Source organism: Pleuronectes platessa, chromosome 5, assembly GCF_947347685.1.
Source record: "Pleuronectes platessa chromosome 5, fPlePla1.1, whole genome shotgun sequence".
Taxonomy (NCBI): Eukaryota; Metazoa; Chordata; class Actinopteri; order Pleuronectiformes; family Pleuronectidae; genus Pleuronectes; species Pleuronectes platessa.
Window position 1 is genome coordinate 27365812 of NC_070630.1, and position 13503 is coordinate 27379314.

At 40.6% G+C, this 13503-nt stretch overlaps 1 protein-coding gene across 3 annotated transcripts in view; it reads left to right on the forward strand.

Annotated features, from left to right (window-relative positions):
- The first annotated feature begins 1314 nt into the window (after nt 1-1314).
- st3gal4 (ST3 beta-galactoside alpha-2,3-sialyltransferase 4) overlaps nt 1315-13503 on the forward strand; it is a 30947-nt gene continuing 18758 nt past the window's right edge. Inside the window, exons 1-3 of one of the 3 annotated variants that reach the window (XM_053422281.1) lie at nt 1315-1624; nt 9685-9759; nt 13102-13173. In XM_053422281.1, coding sequence (XP_053278256.1) covers nt 13152-13173 — 22 coding nt within the window. In that variant the 5' untranslated portion in view covers nt 1315-1624; nt 9685-9759; nt 13102-13151. Of the gene's footprint in view, nt 1625-1662; nt 1813-9684; nt 9760-13101; nt 13174-13503 lie in introns of those variants that run through there. The other 2 variants (XM_053422282.1, XM_053422283.1) reach the window with 2 other exon arrangements.

The window sequence follows — 13503 nt, forward strand, 5'->3', positions numbered from 1 at the left end:
AACCCTTTCTCTATCTTGTGGTAAAGGTGTTCTCCAAAGCCCACTCAGCGCAATCATGTGACTCCTTCCTGCCAACCAGACAAAGTACTGCCTACGCACAGACTGGGCCTTATTAAGACAAATAGCTGGGTAACAATTTGCAACAAGTTTTCAGAGTGAGAGTGAAGAATAATAGTTCAAATTTTAATAATTTACTTAAACTTAAATAATTTACTGCATTAATCTTTTTGTTTAAAATACACCCTTTCTGCCACATGAACAAAACATCTCCACATGGCTACATTAGGTAAATATTCCCAAATATTCAATTAAGTCAAATAAAAGCAAGCAACAAAAAGGACAGCTGCAGTTAACCCTGTCCCCATGTGGTGGAAACTATAAGTACATCTACTATGTATAGTTTTGAAGTACTATCAACCAGTAATCACTTTTTAAGCCTCATAATTCTACTCAATTCAAGACGCAAACATTCTTTTTAATCTGAGAGTTTTACAGATTCTACAGGAGTATAAATGCCAAGAATTACCAAAATAATAATAATTAGAATACATTATTATAAATTAAACTGGCCAGGAGAAGTGAAAATTAACCCCCATTTTTTGCTGCAAATTTAGTGATGTTCCTTCTTCCAATACAGTTTACACTTGTCACATTGTCACACTTGCATCCTTGAATGTATAAAGTCTTATAGTATAGTAATGGACTATTTTTATTGAGCTCGTTGTTTTTATCAGGAGATTTTGCCCACTGAGAATTTTTATTTTTATTCTAAGCATATATTTTCAAGCTAAACACACATGTCTGCACTTGTACTTTTTTGTACTATATTTACACTTTTATTTGGGCCTTTGTCAAAGTTCTGAGCAGTCTACTTCTTCGACTCCTGTGTTTCACAATGTATAGTCATGTCAGGACTTAAAAGGAAAAAAATCTCAGCCAACATCTAAGCTTTCCAGATGTTGTCCTGAAGACGCATGTATGGGCAAAATGATTACAGATAAGAAGCTGGAGATCCCATGGTGCACATGTCCCATAACATGCTTTCCTCTCCACTTACACCAGCAGCAGCAGCATGCAACCAACATGCACTTTAGACTCCATGGCTACACACACACACAAACACACACACACACAAACACACAAACACACACACACACACACACACACACACACACACACACACACACACACACACACACACACACACACACAACACACAGTACATTCTCTTACAGCTATGGTATTTGGATCAGCCAACGGCGGTGCACCCACTTGCGCATGCGTCCTTGCTCGCACCAAGAGGAAAGGGGGAACGCGTTGTAACAGAAAAGTGAGGCGGAGGAGCCGCTGTGTGTGCATGATGAAACGGTGCCACTCACACGCACACTGAGCCAGCCTGGGGTGCGGGTGTGCGCTTCTGTTTCCGCTGGAGGTTGATGCCCTCTGCAATCGCATCACTGCCTTTTCCTGTGTGCGCGCACAATTTGTCCTTTTTGTGTGTTTCCCACGCCGTGAATGTCACCAGCAGCGACGCGAACTTGGTTTTGGGGCAGCAGCATCGGTACGGTGCTGGGCACACGAGAGACTCGCTCCGTGGATTCGGATCTGCTCCTCTGCGCTGCTGGTGAGTGGAAGACTGTTTTAAACCCCCGTGGAGTTAACATGGAGCAGCCAGCCCTGTGTGCGTCAGGAGTTGTTGGACATGCTTTGTGGAGAGAGGCATCACAAAACAGCCACTGATCTGTTGTAGCTGGATCACAAGATGTCCAATTGAATTTGGCTGGAACATGTCTTTGATTTGTGCGTTTTTAGGTCAGTATGATTGCTTTGGGGTTTTTTTTTTTATGGGGGGTAGATAGGCTGCAGCATGGGAGAAGACAACATGGGATAATGACATACTTTGACTTTATTCAACCACAGACAGTTATTATGTTCTCTGACATCAGAGGCAGAAGGAAGTGGAATTCAAGTAAGAGTCTGGCTGTGAACCGCTGGGCTTTAAATGTCCCCTTTCCTCTGTAATAATCAGGAAATGATACAGTGGGAAATGTTTCTGGCTGATAGTTCAGAGCCCACCAGCGGGACTGTCTCATTGTTAACATTAGTAACGTCTTATCACTAGGAAATCGAAATATAGACCTAATATATTGTGCTATTCTTGCTCGCTCTTTGCAAAAACACATGTCGATTCGAACATTTAACTTAAACGTATGCATGGCATTCATTGATTTACAGCAGTTTTTATTGTCCCTGATATGCCGTCATGATATATCTTTAATGGCAACTTGAATCTATCTGACAGACCATGTTTTTCCCCCTCTGCAATATTGATTCTGCTCTGAAACACTCATCCTTGAACCAGTGGATCGGTTGGATTCTGGCACAAAACGATGTGATAGCCGAGTCAAACATGTCCTCTGAACAGTAATTTGGGGCAAATACAGTCGTCACTTGTATACTCAAGGCAAATAAGAACATTTGGGCCACCAGCACATACAAGAACAGCTTAACACGCAGACGATGCAAAGAAGGCTTCATTTTACACTCATACCTGTCAACCTCATAGGTAGCAATTTCTTAAACAGTTAATCTAAGAGCCCAGGACCTGAAGAAGATCTCAGACAGCTCATATGAATTATATGAGACCTACAATACAGATGGCTTTTTATGAAGTCCCTCTCATATGATGAAATCCTTCTTGCTTTCTGGCCCTGTACCACTGATGTTCACAGCTGGATCAGGCACAAAAACACACTCCACCAAAGTGGAAGCGGTGGGAAGCAGATCTCGGTTTACTGAACTTGTTTGCTGGAAGTGTGTCTATGGTTGTTGGGAAATGAGCCTTGTTGATGTTTGCCATGAGACCAGAGGGTACAGAAAATGTGATTAGATGGATAGAGATAATGAATTCATTTCTTTTATATCTGCCAGTCTGCTGTGTACGGTCTCTCTCTAGCAGCAGCTACAAGAGAGAGGATATTTTAATCCTCAGATGGTGCATTTAATGGTGCTTAGAGATATTTAGCACAGGGCAACTTATACCAAATCAGATAAAACACTATGATATGCCCTCTGCAGCATGAATCGGTCAATGGCTCGAAAAAAAAAGAAAAAATTAACACACATCTGACCTCAAAACATGCAACTGTAATTATACGTTGGTGCACTGTTGTCTGTTAGTGCACAGTGAAATGCCCACGGGATCAATGGAGAGTCCCTGACCAGGGTGTTTACTGATTTATCAAATTGAAACGATATCAAAGATGTTGAACTAAAGTTTTTAGTCAAATTAAATAACCATCAGAGGACAGAATCTGCAACTTCAGTCCAAAGGGTTACTTTGCCTCAAGATCCTGATTTGTAGAAATGTCCTTTGTGAAAATAGATCTACATATTATAATTGTTTAAGTTAATCACTTGGCTCACATTTGATCACAAGGTTCCCTAAAGGGGTTAATCCATCCATTAGTCAAACCTGAGGTTAGAATGTCCTTAAATGTGGTTCCTGGTTCTGAATATTAACCAAACGAAAGCCCAGAGAGGTTTTTGACACAAAGAATAAGAGAAGCCTCTGCTTTATATACATTTCATGGACACTTGACTCGTTCTTAGTTCCCCTTTCACTTCTCATATTTTGGACCCTTTGTTTCTTTCCGCTCAGATAAGACAGCTCAGATCTCTGCACGACATCCCAAGGTCCAACACTAAAAAAAAACCCTGCTTCCTGAGGAAATTCAGTGCCTGCCTTCTTCATGCAAGTCTGTTTCTAAGTTACCATGTTAACAAGGAGAGTAATACTGTAAACAGCTAAATCAACCTAACCGAATCAAACTAACTGTCAGATTTGATTACAACTATATTTGTGATTTCAACTGTGTCTATATGGGTTCACATCACAGAGTGTTAATTTAACTCTTTGGAGAGTTAGTACTGTAACACTACTTTAGTGTTATTATTGACTCTTTTTGGACTTAAAATGTAACACTTCTTCACTCTAACCAGAGTTTGTTTTTCTCAACACTTGTATGTAGAGTTAGACATTAACTCCCTCATGGGATCATTTGTTAAATAAACAAGCGTTAACTTCCTATTAAGTCTCATAGGTGTAAAGATAGTTCTTCTTATTTACTAAAATCAATGAAAAAATAAAGTTCACAGAAATAAAGAGGTCATGTTTGGTTAACACATTTATTTTCAAACATCAGTTTTCACAAGTCAAGGATGCGGTCTGTCTCTGCTTCAGTCTGTGTGTCTGTGTAGTTTCAGAGTGGAAAGTAAAGAGTTAATGTTATTACATTTACACTTCGAGATTTGACTCAAAGACACTTCATTTTGACACTCTGTTTTGACACCAACTCTTTGCCAACTGAGATAATAAGTATAATTAACCCAAATTGGACCAACACTGAAAATATCTCATGAATTTGCTGTGTATTTACTTACAGTAAGTGAGGGATGCACAGAACCAACTTTAACCGACACTAATACCTGGTCTTTGGGTATCCAATACCAGTTTCTAATTAATAAGCTGTATGCCTCACTGTGTGGATGAAACTACCATCGTTTGAATTATTTGCAGCAGAAATGTTCAATAACCCTAAACTGCTGATTCTTTGTTTTTAGTTATCTCCTCGCAATGTTAGCTAGCATGCGGGGAACTAAATGAAGGTGTATACAGCTACAATTGTTTCTCTCAACTTTAATTTCCTTGATTTGATTTGATTTTTGGGCTCTCACCTGAAGACACACCATCCTGTTTGATATGATCCTCGAACAGGTGTTTGGATTCTGTTCTGGGGAACCATCTGCAGCATACATTGTAAAGTATGTTTTTCTTGTCTGAGTCAGACCATTTATACCCAAACCATGTCCATGTGACCGAGGAAGCCCTTCTTTTTGGTTCAAGTTCGAACGCACCGATCAAATGCAAACTTCCTGCCTACCTATTTCTAAACATTCTATTTCAGCCATTTGTCATATCATATGAATTCGTATGAATTCCACGTAATTGTGAGTGCGGAGACTGGGGACACTTGACTTATGCGCTTCTCTCTCTTCGTGAAAACAAAAAACATGACGGACATTCATCTTACCCTAACCCTAATATGAAAAATACATGCAGGAGCCGAAGGAATAAGCTGTTCCTGAACGTACAGTTCCGGGAACGGAGGACCCTGTAGTGCCTCCCAGAGGGGAGGAGGGCAAACAGTCTGAGGCTGGGGTGTGAGAAACTTGGTTGTTAATGAACAAATGTGTCTCTAACTTGGGCCAAAGTGAAACACATGGTTGTGTATGAACCAAACATACATATTTTGACCATATCTGGCCATTAAATACCACTTAAAACATCTTTGACAGATTTGATCCAGCTTGGACCTCAATGGGGTCTGAGAAAGTACACCCCAGAGTGCTTGGAGCAAGATGAAATGTAAACTTTGTCGTAGGACAAAAGCAAAGACATCATCGTAAAGGTCTTGACCTCGGGAGTAACATTATGTCAGAGGGAAAATTGTGGATGGCTCCTGCTCCTCAGGGATGACCTTTGAACCTTGCACCTGAGTCAGTTTTGATGGCTTACAGGATGGAAACTAAATATGTAAACAGACATGGTATGAACTGTTTTGGAAAGGTCTTGAACTCCACTACCATAACTAGATTTTACCGTTTTATTAGTAAGATAAACTAAATCTGACTAAACAGGTGTTTTACGCAAACCAAACAACCATAAGGAAGCATGCAAGGTTCCCGATCGCAATCTCACAAAATAGTGAAAACACATTAGAATTACAAAAGATGGGAACAACACACACACACGTACGTGAACGCCATTCAATTTGTAGTTCTCTGTATGGTTCTTCCGGGTTGAGATTAGGGTTGTGAAAATATTTTTTTTTTTTAACCATGAATGAAAATACTGAAACTGAAACACACATATCTCGCCATAAATATCATCAAAACACATTTTTTATTAAGAAATATCCCATATGCAAACGCTGCCATCTTGGAACTAGAGTCTGCGCTGTTGCAAGTTCCTGTAGATGCAGGATTCCGTCTCAGTTTTCAATCAAGATGTTTCACCCCAGTTTTATATCATCAAATAACAAATTTAAACCATACTTGCTAAAAATGAACATTTGAAAACCGTGTACTATCTGCTAACTTAGCAGAGGGGGAATGTAAACTATATTATACTTCGGCTAGCCACTAGGGGACACTTTGGCAAAATAGAGAACAAAGTAAAGCAGTTTAGAAAACGCTGGGTGTGTTTAAAGTGTTTAAAGATGTAAATGCTTTCTGGAGGGGAAACTAATAACATGTAGTCTAAAGTCTAGGAATGTGGAAGTTGACAAAGAGGATCAGAATACGAGAGAAACAAGTCACAAAATTGCCCTCACCATGAGCGCCAAAAAAAGAAGAAGAAACACTTCTCATTTACACACTCTCTTTACATACTGTACTTATGTCTCCCTGAAGGTGCCTTTTCAGATGCTGGCGTATAGGAAGCAGTGTTGGTAATATCCTGCAATTTCTTTAAAAGCCTCTCTTCATAAAAGCGGCCAAAACGATACAAATGGGCTCCGGATTTAGCTCTTCTGACTGGATTAAATTGAGGGATTATGTGTTTTAGAAGTGTTTTTCTATTGTGAGCCTGACACACATGTGATTTCCTTTTACAGAGTGTGTGTGTGGTTGAGAGGAATCAGCTGGTATAGGTAAAAGGGATTTAGAGAAGGTCATTTTGAGCCATTATTTAGGTCTGCGCTGACCGCAGTGCAAGGATTTTGGCTTTACCCGTTCAGCATCATACCAATAAATCTCACGATAAATCTCTTAGGTCTTCAGAGAAGACTAAAGGTTCGACGACCTGATCTCATAGCAGTGTCTGTGCGTGTATGTGATGACAGTCTCACTAAACTCAATAATTTAATCTGTAATATTGATTATTGATGTCAATAAGGATTTGCTTGCATCTTGATGAAATCTACTGTAGCACAATAATAACTGAAATACAGAGATCATATTCAATACATCTATTATTGCCAGATAACTTCAGTATCATTCTCTGCCCTCACCTTCCTCAGGAATTTGGGAGGAAGGAGTTTCAACCAATAAGTCACTAACAACATTTTCCCATGGAGCTTCTTCACCGGAATTACTTCCACTGCGATTCTTTGGTAGCAGCCTGACTCATCTTTAATCACAACAGTGTGCGACTAAGCTCTTTAAGTGGTCTGTCTGCGTTTTCTACGTGATCTGTGCTTCGACTTGCTGCAGCGCTTCACAACATCTGTGGCGAAGGGCACCTCTGTCTGACAATGTTAAATCTCACTCTGCTCGCACTCCGTATACAGTGCCTTGCATAAGTATTCACCCCCTTTGGACTTTTCTACATTTTGTCATGGTATAACCACAGATTAAAATTTATTTCATCGTGAGTTTATGTAATGGACCAACACAAAATAGTGCATCATTTGGAAGTGGGGGGAAATATTACATGGATTTCACAATTATTTACAAATAAAAATCTGAAAAGTGTTGAGTGCATATGTATTCACCCCCTTTACTGTGAAACCCCTAACAAAGATCTGGTGCGACCAATTGCATTCACAAGTCACATTTGCAAGTCACATAATTAGTAAATAGGGTCCACCTGTCTGCAATTTAATCTCAGTATAAATACACCTGTTCTGTGACGGACTCAGAGTTTGTTGGAGATCATTACTGAACAAACAGCATCATGAAGACCAAGGAGCTCACCAAACAGGTCAGGGATAAAGTTGTGGAGAAATATGAAGCAGGGTTAGGTTATACAAAAATATCCAGAGCTTTGAACATCTCTCTGAGCACCATAAAATCCATCATAAGAAAATGGAAAGAATATGGCACAACCGCAAACCTACCAAGAGGAGGCCGTCCACCCAAACTGAAGAGTCGGACAAGGAGAAAATTAATCAGAGAAGCAACCAGGAGGCCCATGGTTACTCTGGAGGAGTTGCAGAGATCCACAGCTGAGGTGGGAGAATCTGTCCACAGGACAACTATTAGTCGTCTACTCCACAAATCTGACCTTTATGGAAGAGTGGCAAGAAGAAAGCCATAGTTGAAAGGGATCCATAAACAATCCCGTTTGAAGTTTGCCAGAAGCCATGTGGGAGACACAGCAAACATGTGGAAGAAGGTGCTCTGGTCAGATGAGACCAAAATTGAACTTTTTGGCCTCAATGCAAAACGCTATGTGTGGCGAAAACCCAACACTGCCCATCACCCTGAGCACACCATCCCAACAGTGAAACATGGTGGTGGTAGCATCATGCTGTGGGGATGCTTCTCTTCAGCAGGTACAGGGAAACTGGTCAGAATAGAGGGAAAGATGGATGGAGCCAAATACAGGGAAATCCTTGAAGAAAATCTGATGCAGTCTGCAAAAGACTTGAGACTGGGGCGGAGGTTCATCTTCCAGCAGGACAATGACCCTAAACATACAGCCAGAGCTACAAAGGAATGGTTTTGATTAAAGAATGTTAATGTCTTAAAATGGCCCAGTCAAAGCCCAGACCTCAATCCAATAGAGAATCTATGGCAAGACTTGAAGATTGCGGTTCACAGACGGTCTCCATCCAATCTGACTGAGCTTCATCTTTTTTGCCAAGAAGAATGGACAAACCTTTCCATCTCTAGATGTGCAAAGCTGGTAGAGACATACCCCAAAAGACTTGCAGCTGTAATTGCAGCGAAAGGGGGTTCTACCAAGTATTGACACAGGGGGGTGAATACTTATGCACCCAACAGATGTCAACTTTTTTGTTCTCATTATTGTTTGTGTCACAATAAAATTTATTTTGCACCTCCAAAGTACTATGCATGTTTTGTTGATCAAACGGGAAAAAGTTTATTTAAGTCTATTTGAATTCCAGTTAGTAACAGTACATAATGGGAAAAAGTCCAAGGGGGGTGAATACTTATGCAAGGCACTGTAGGTCCCTTGCATTTTGACGACCTGTCATCGGTGTATGTTAGCCAGTGCCCAGCGTTCCCACCACACACACACACACACAGTATCACACATAGTCAGCCATTGTACTGCTCTGCTCCTGTGTTGCCTCTGCTGTCTGTGAGGAGGTCCTCTGCTCTCTTAGCCTTCTCAGCGTGAGTCACGCTCTCAGGAGCTTAAACATGTCCAGATGTTGCAGCTCTTTCAATCTTGCCCCAAAGCTGAAAGAGTGTTGATGGAACTCCAAATAATTTTTTATAGGTGATTGAAGAAATCCATGGCGGGATGGCGTCCCATTTATTTGCCCTTTATAACCAACCTAAGTAGATCGCACTAATACAGTTATTATTATTTGATCATTATTATTATTATGCCGGTTAATTAATCCATACAACTAATTTTGTACTATTAAGCATTCGTAAGATTATACATTATATCCCAGACTACATCTCAAGATGGCATGTCTGTATCATTAAATGCATCTTTATTCCTGCTGTATCAATCCCAGAAGCCTGGTCATAGCTGTATTGGAGTTATACAATAATGAAATGCATGTTTCCTGTTCAGGGATGACTTGGTGATCAGAGCTGCAGTATCATTTTTAGCCCCTCATGTGCAGCGATGATTAGAAAATGAAGAATAACAAAATAATAAATAGTTTTTGCTTATATGATCATTTTTGTGGTTTTTAGTTTACAGGAAGAAGCCAAGAACCAATTACACCAGAAGCACTGAGTCTGCAGTCTTTGAAATGAAAGAGGGAAAAGGTAAGGTGATCTGGAGAATTATTTTTTTTGACAGTTGGTGACAGCTCTCTCACTTGTCAGTTATTTAACGAAACAGTTTGGTTTGTAGTACTCAACCATTAGGGATCCTCTGGGATCCCTAATGGTTGAGTAGGGATTACTCACCATCATAAAACCGCCATAAGGAAAAAGCATTGAAGGTTAACATTATTCTGTGTTATGTGTGTACTGTATCTTGCGAATGTGTTCATTTCTGAAGACCTGCTCAACCGACGCACCAAACAGACACATTAGGCAGCCTTGACGCTGTATGCATAGTTCAAAGCAAGTATATCTCTGGCCTTCCTTTCATGTATGACAATAGACTTATGATCCCCTCCTGCATAACTGCTGTAGATGCATTGTTAATATCGCACATTATGCAAATCCAGATGTGCCACATGGTCTGAGGTCTTGGGTTGGCCCTCTAAAGGTATACGATAGCAACACGTTTATGTTAGCATGTATGTGAGCAAAGACGTTTAACACGCAGCCTGTCGTACAAACGCATGGTTAAACAGCAAGTATAGCTCCTTCTTTTTAAGCTTTTAGCCATGTCAGCAAGAGTAGCTGAGGATGAGGGCAGGAGGCTACGCGGCTTAATGAGTGGAGTCTGTTTCCCTTGTTGCTGTGGAAGTGTTGGAAACAAAAAATAAAAGAATCCCTTCAGGACTAAACAATATAACTATCATATTGCACATATAGCTGTATCATGATGTGGTTGAATGTTACTTCTAGCCAATACAATACAAGTAAAATACTGCCTAAGTAATTGCTTAACACTTATGTATAACATATAACATATAACAACAACAAATATAATTATTGCTGGTGGAAAAAACTACAGCGTCACATGTATTGCATTGAATATGGGTAATTAAATCAGTAAAGTCTGCCTCCCAGGACGTCTGCTTAAGGCTCCATGTGCATTGGATGAATGTGGCTTTGGACGGTCCTCAGCACTCAAAGACTTGCCGGGAATGCCGCTGAAAAGTCAGCGACAAGTGAGGAAAAGTCGCAACATTTGGATTCGGCCGGAGAATCAAGTTCAAATCAGCTAAAGTTGAACCAGATATTTCTTTGTGAGCCAGACAGCTGGCTTCACTGTTGTATCCCAACCACCCACTGCACATATCAAAATTTCTACTGGATAGAAAATAGCCCCCAGCGCTGACTGAACTTTCTGATTGATTTACTCATGCGGGCGATGGGATCGAACACACAGGCCCCTCCCCCACCCAGGGAGAAGGGCGAACCACTGACCCTCGCAGGTATTTCACATATGCACATGTTACAGGTTAACATTTTGCTGGAGAAAATAATCCACTTTAAAGCAGTGCTTTTATGGTCTCAGGTTTTTACATTATCAGCTACAGAGAGCAGCTGCACATGAAAATACATTGAATGTTTAGGGTTGTTAAAATCAAATGAGGATTTGTGAGGTGAAGGCGAGGAATGAGTCAGCCTGCGGTTGCTATGGCAATACTTTATATTAGTTAAGCTGCATGTCCAAAAAAATCTTACTCCTGAGTTTTAGAACAATGTGTCTGCCGGTAGCACTTTAGATTCGTTTTTTTCCTGGTGTAGAAAGATCACATCTCCATACTGACTACCTGAGTCAATATGGCTCTAACAGAAGTCACTTTTGATTTAAATAGAAAATGCAAAGCGTTTTAGAGGTTGTAACTGGACTTATATCAGAGTAGCATTCTCTGAAATGTTGGAAATGTTTTAGAAGAGATACTTCAAATTATACTGTTTCAAAATGAATACATGCATATACAGTTATATACAGAAACACTAAAAGTAACAACACACATCCCGTTGCTGATCTTGCCTGCTTAATTAATTAATATTGTTATTAAAACAGTTTAGGATTTCAGTTTGTGAATGACCCACTCCAGGAGCTTATTATAACCCCAATATTTTTTGGGCGTCTTAATGAGTTTTATTCATACTGGGGAGGGCCTGCTTGCTCAACTGGCGATACGGAGGATTGAGTCCTCCTGCAGCAGCCGAAGGTTTGGTTTCGACTCAGCCCTTTGCCTCCTCTCTTCCACATTCTCTCTGCCCATTTCCCGCTTGAACAGTCCTGTCAATAATGGCAAATGCCCTTGAAAATATACACAATAAGGTTTTTGAACTGGTTTTTGTTGAGTGTAGTGTTAACGTCTATATATATTTTTTTATCATATAAAAAGGACTAAAGGGGACATGTTAACATTAACAGTTAAAAACTTGATTTTCATTGGAGGTCGACTTAAACTAATGAGCATAAATTATTCAGCACTACGATGAATACGAGATCAGCACAGTTGGATTCAGTGTTAATGCTCTATTCTACAAAACCAACAGCTCAACAGAGGGAAGAGGGAGGAATCTCATCTTGCTTATATGATCATCAGAAGAAAAAGAGTCGAATTTGTAGTTTGCTGCTTTCCACATTCTTTCGTGCTTCCGTCAATTCCTGATCAATAACAGAGGAAACAATCACTGGCCTTGCCAAACGTGTGGCTCCGGATGAAGGATGAGGCAGCAGTGTCAAGTCATCGTTCATGTTGTGAGATGACTGTTGTGTTTTACAGGGAGGGGCCTCAGTGTTCACATACTGTGGAGTCAAATCCATGTGGTGGTGCTAATCGATCCTGTGGTTTCCACTCCTCGACTGTCTCCAAGTTAAGGCTTGCATAATTTAGTCGTGGATTTACAGCAGTATTGCGTTACCGTTGTTGCAATGTTGCAAGTACATGTGCCTGCACGCACATCTTTAAATAGACGCTCAGCTGTGCGCTCCTTCAGCTAAGTATCGACTTTCAGTGATGTGTTGGTTCTGGAGCAGAGTAGGCATGTTCAGTGCAACCGTTGGCTCCTGTGCGGGGCTCTGATCTGCACGTTGTGAATCAGGAAGATTTAGGAGACAGGATGTGCATTGTGCATTAAATAGTCAGATGTGTGTAGCGCCAAATGCCTTTTAATCTGACATAAGCTGTAATCTGAACACTCCAAAGTCTGCAGTGGAGGCGAGCACACATTGTTGAAGATGATTTGACGCTGTCTGATTGCATATGCACTTCACTTCAGGGACAAAGTGTTAGTCTATAGTGATCCTCTTATCTTCTTTGTATATGTTTGTTGCTTTGCCTTGGCTGTGTGTGTGTGTGCGTGTGTGTGCGTGTGCGTGTGCGTGCGTGTGCGCGCGTGCATGCGTGCGTGTGTGTGTGTTAATTTTATTCAGAGTAGTTCCCCTTTCACCTCGGAAGGTGTGGGGGGTGGGGGGTGTATCTCAGTTTGAAGGAGGTTCTAATGATTTTTCTTTTCTTCCAGAATAACCTCATGCCCAGTGAAGACATGAGAGCACCGAGGAGCACGTGAAGATGTCCCAGAAGGCAACGAAAAGTACGTCTTTATTTGTCTTGTTGTGTTCATGTATTACACAAACTACACATAAACATAGACACATGTTGTTATCTTAGGATGGGAGCCATGCTAGCTGTTTTCCATGTTGAGGTCTCAATTTGACATGTCTCTTGAAAGGGAAGTTTTCTTAAACCTTCCTTCATTATCATTATTGTTATTGTTATGTTATTGTTGTTTGTATAATCTCTGTCCTGCTGTAGATTGACAGGTTGAAGAGAAGCTTTCATTCTTTCATCACACATAGACAGTATAGCCGTTTTCAGACATGAACTCAAGAAATTTTCTACAAAATTGGGTCTGGTCATTTTC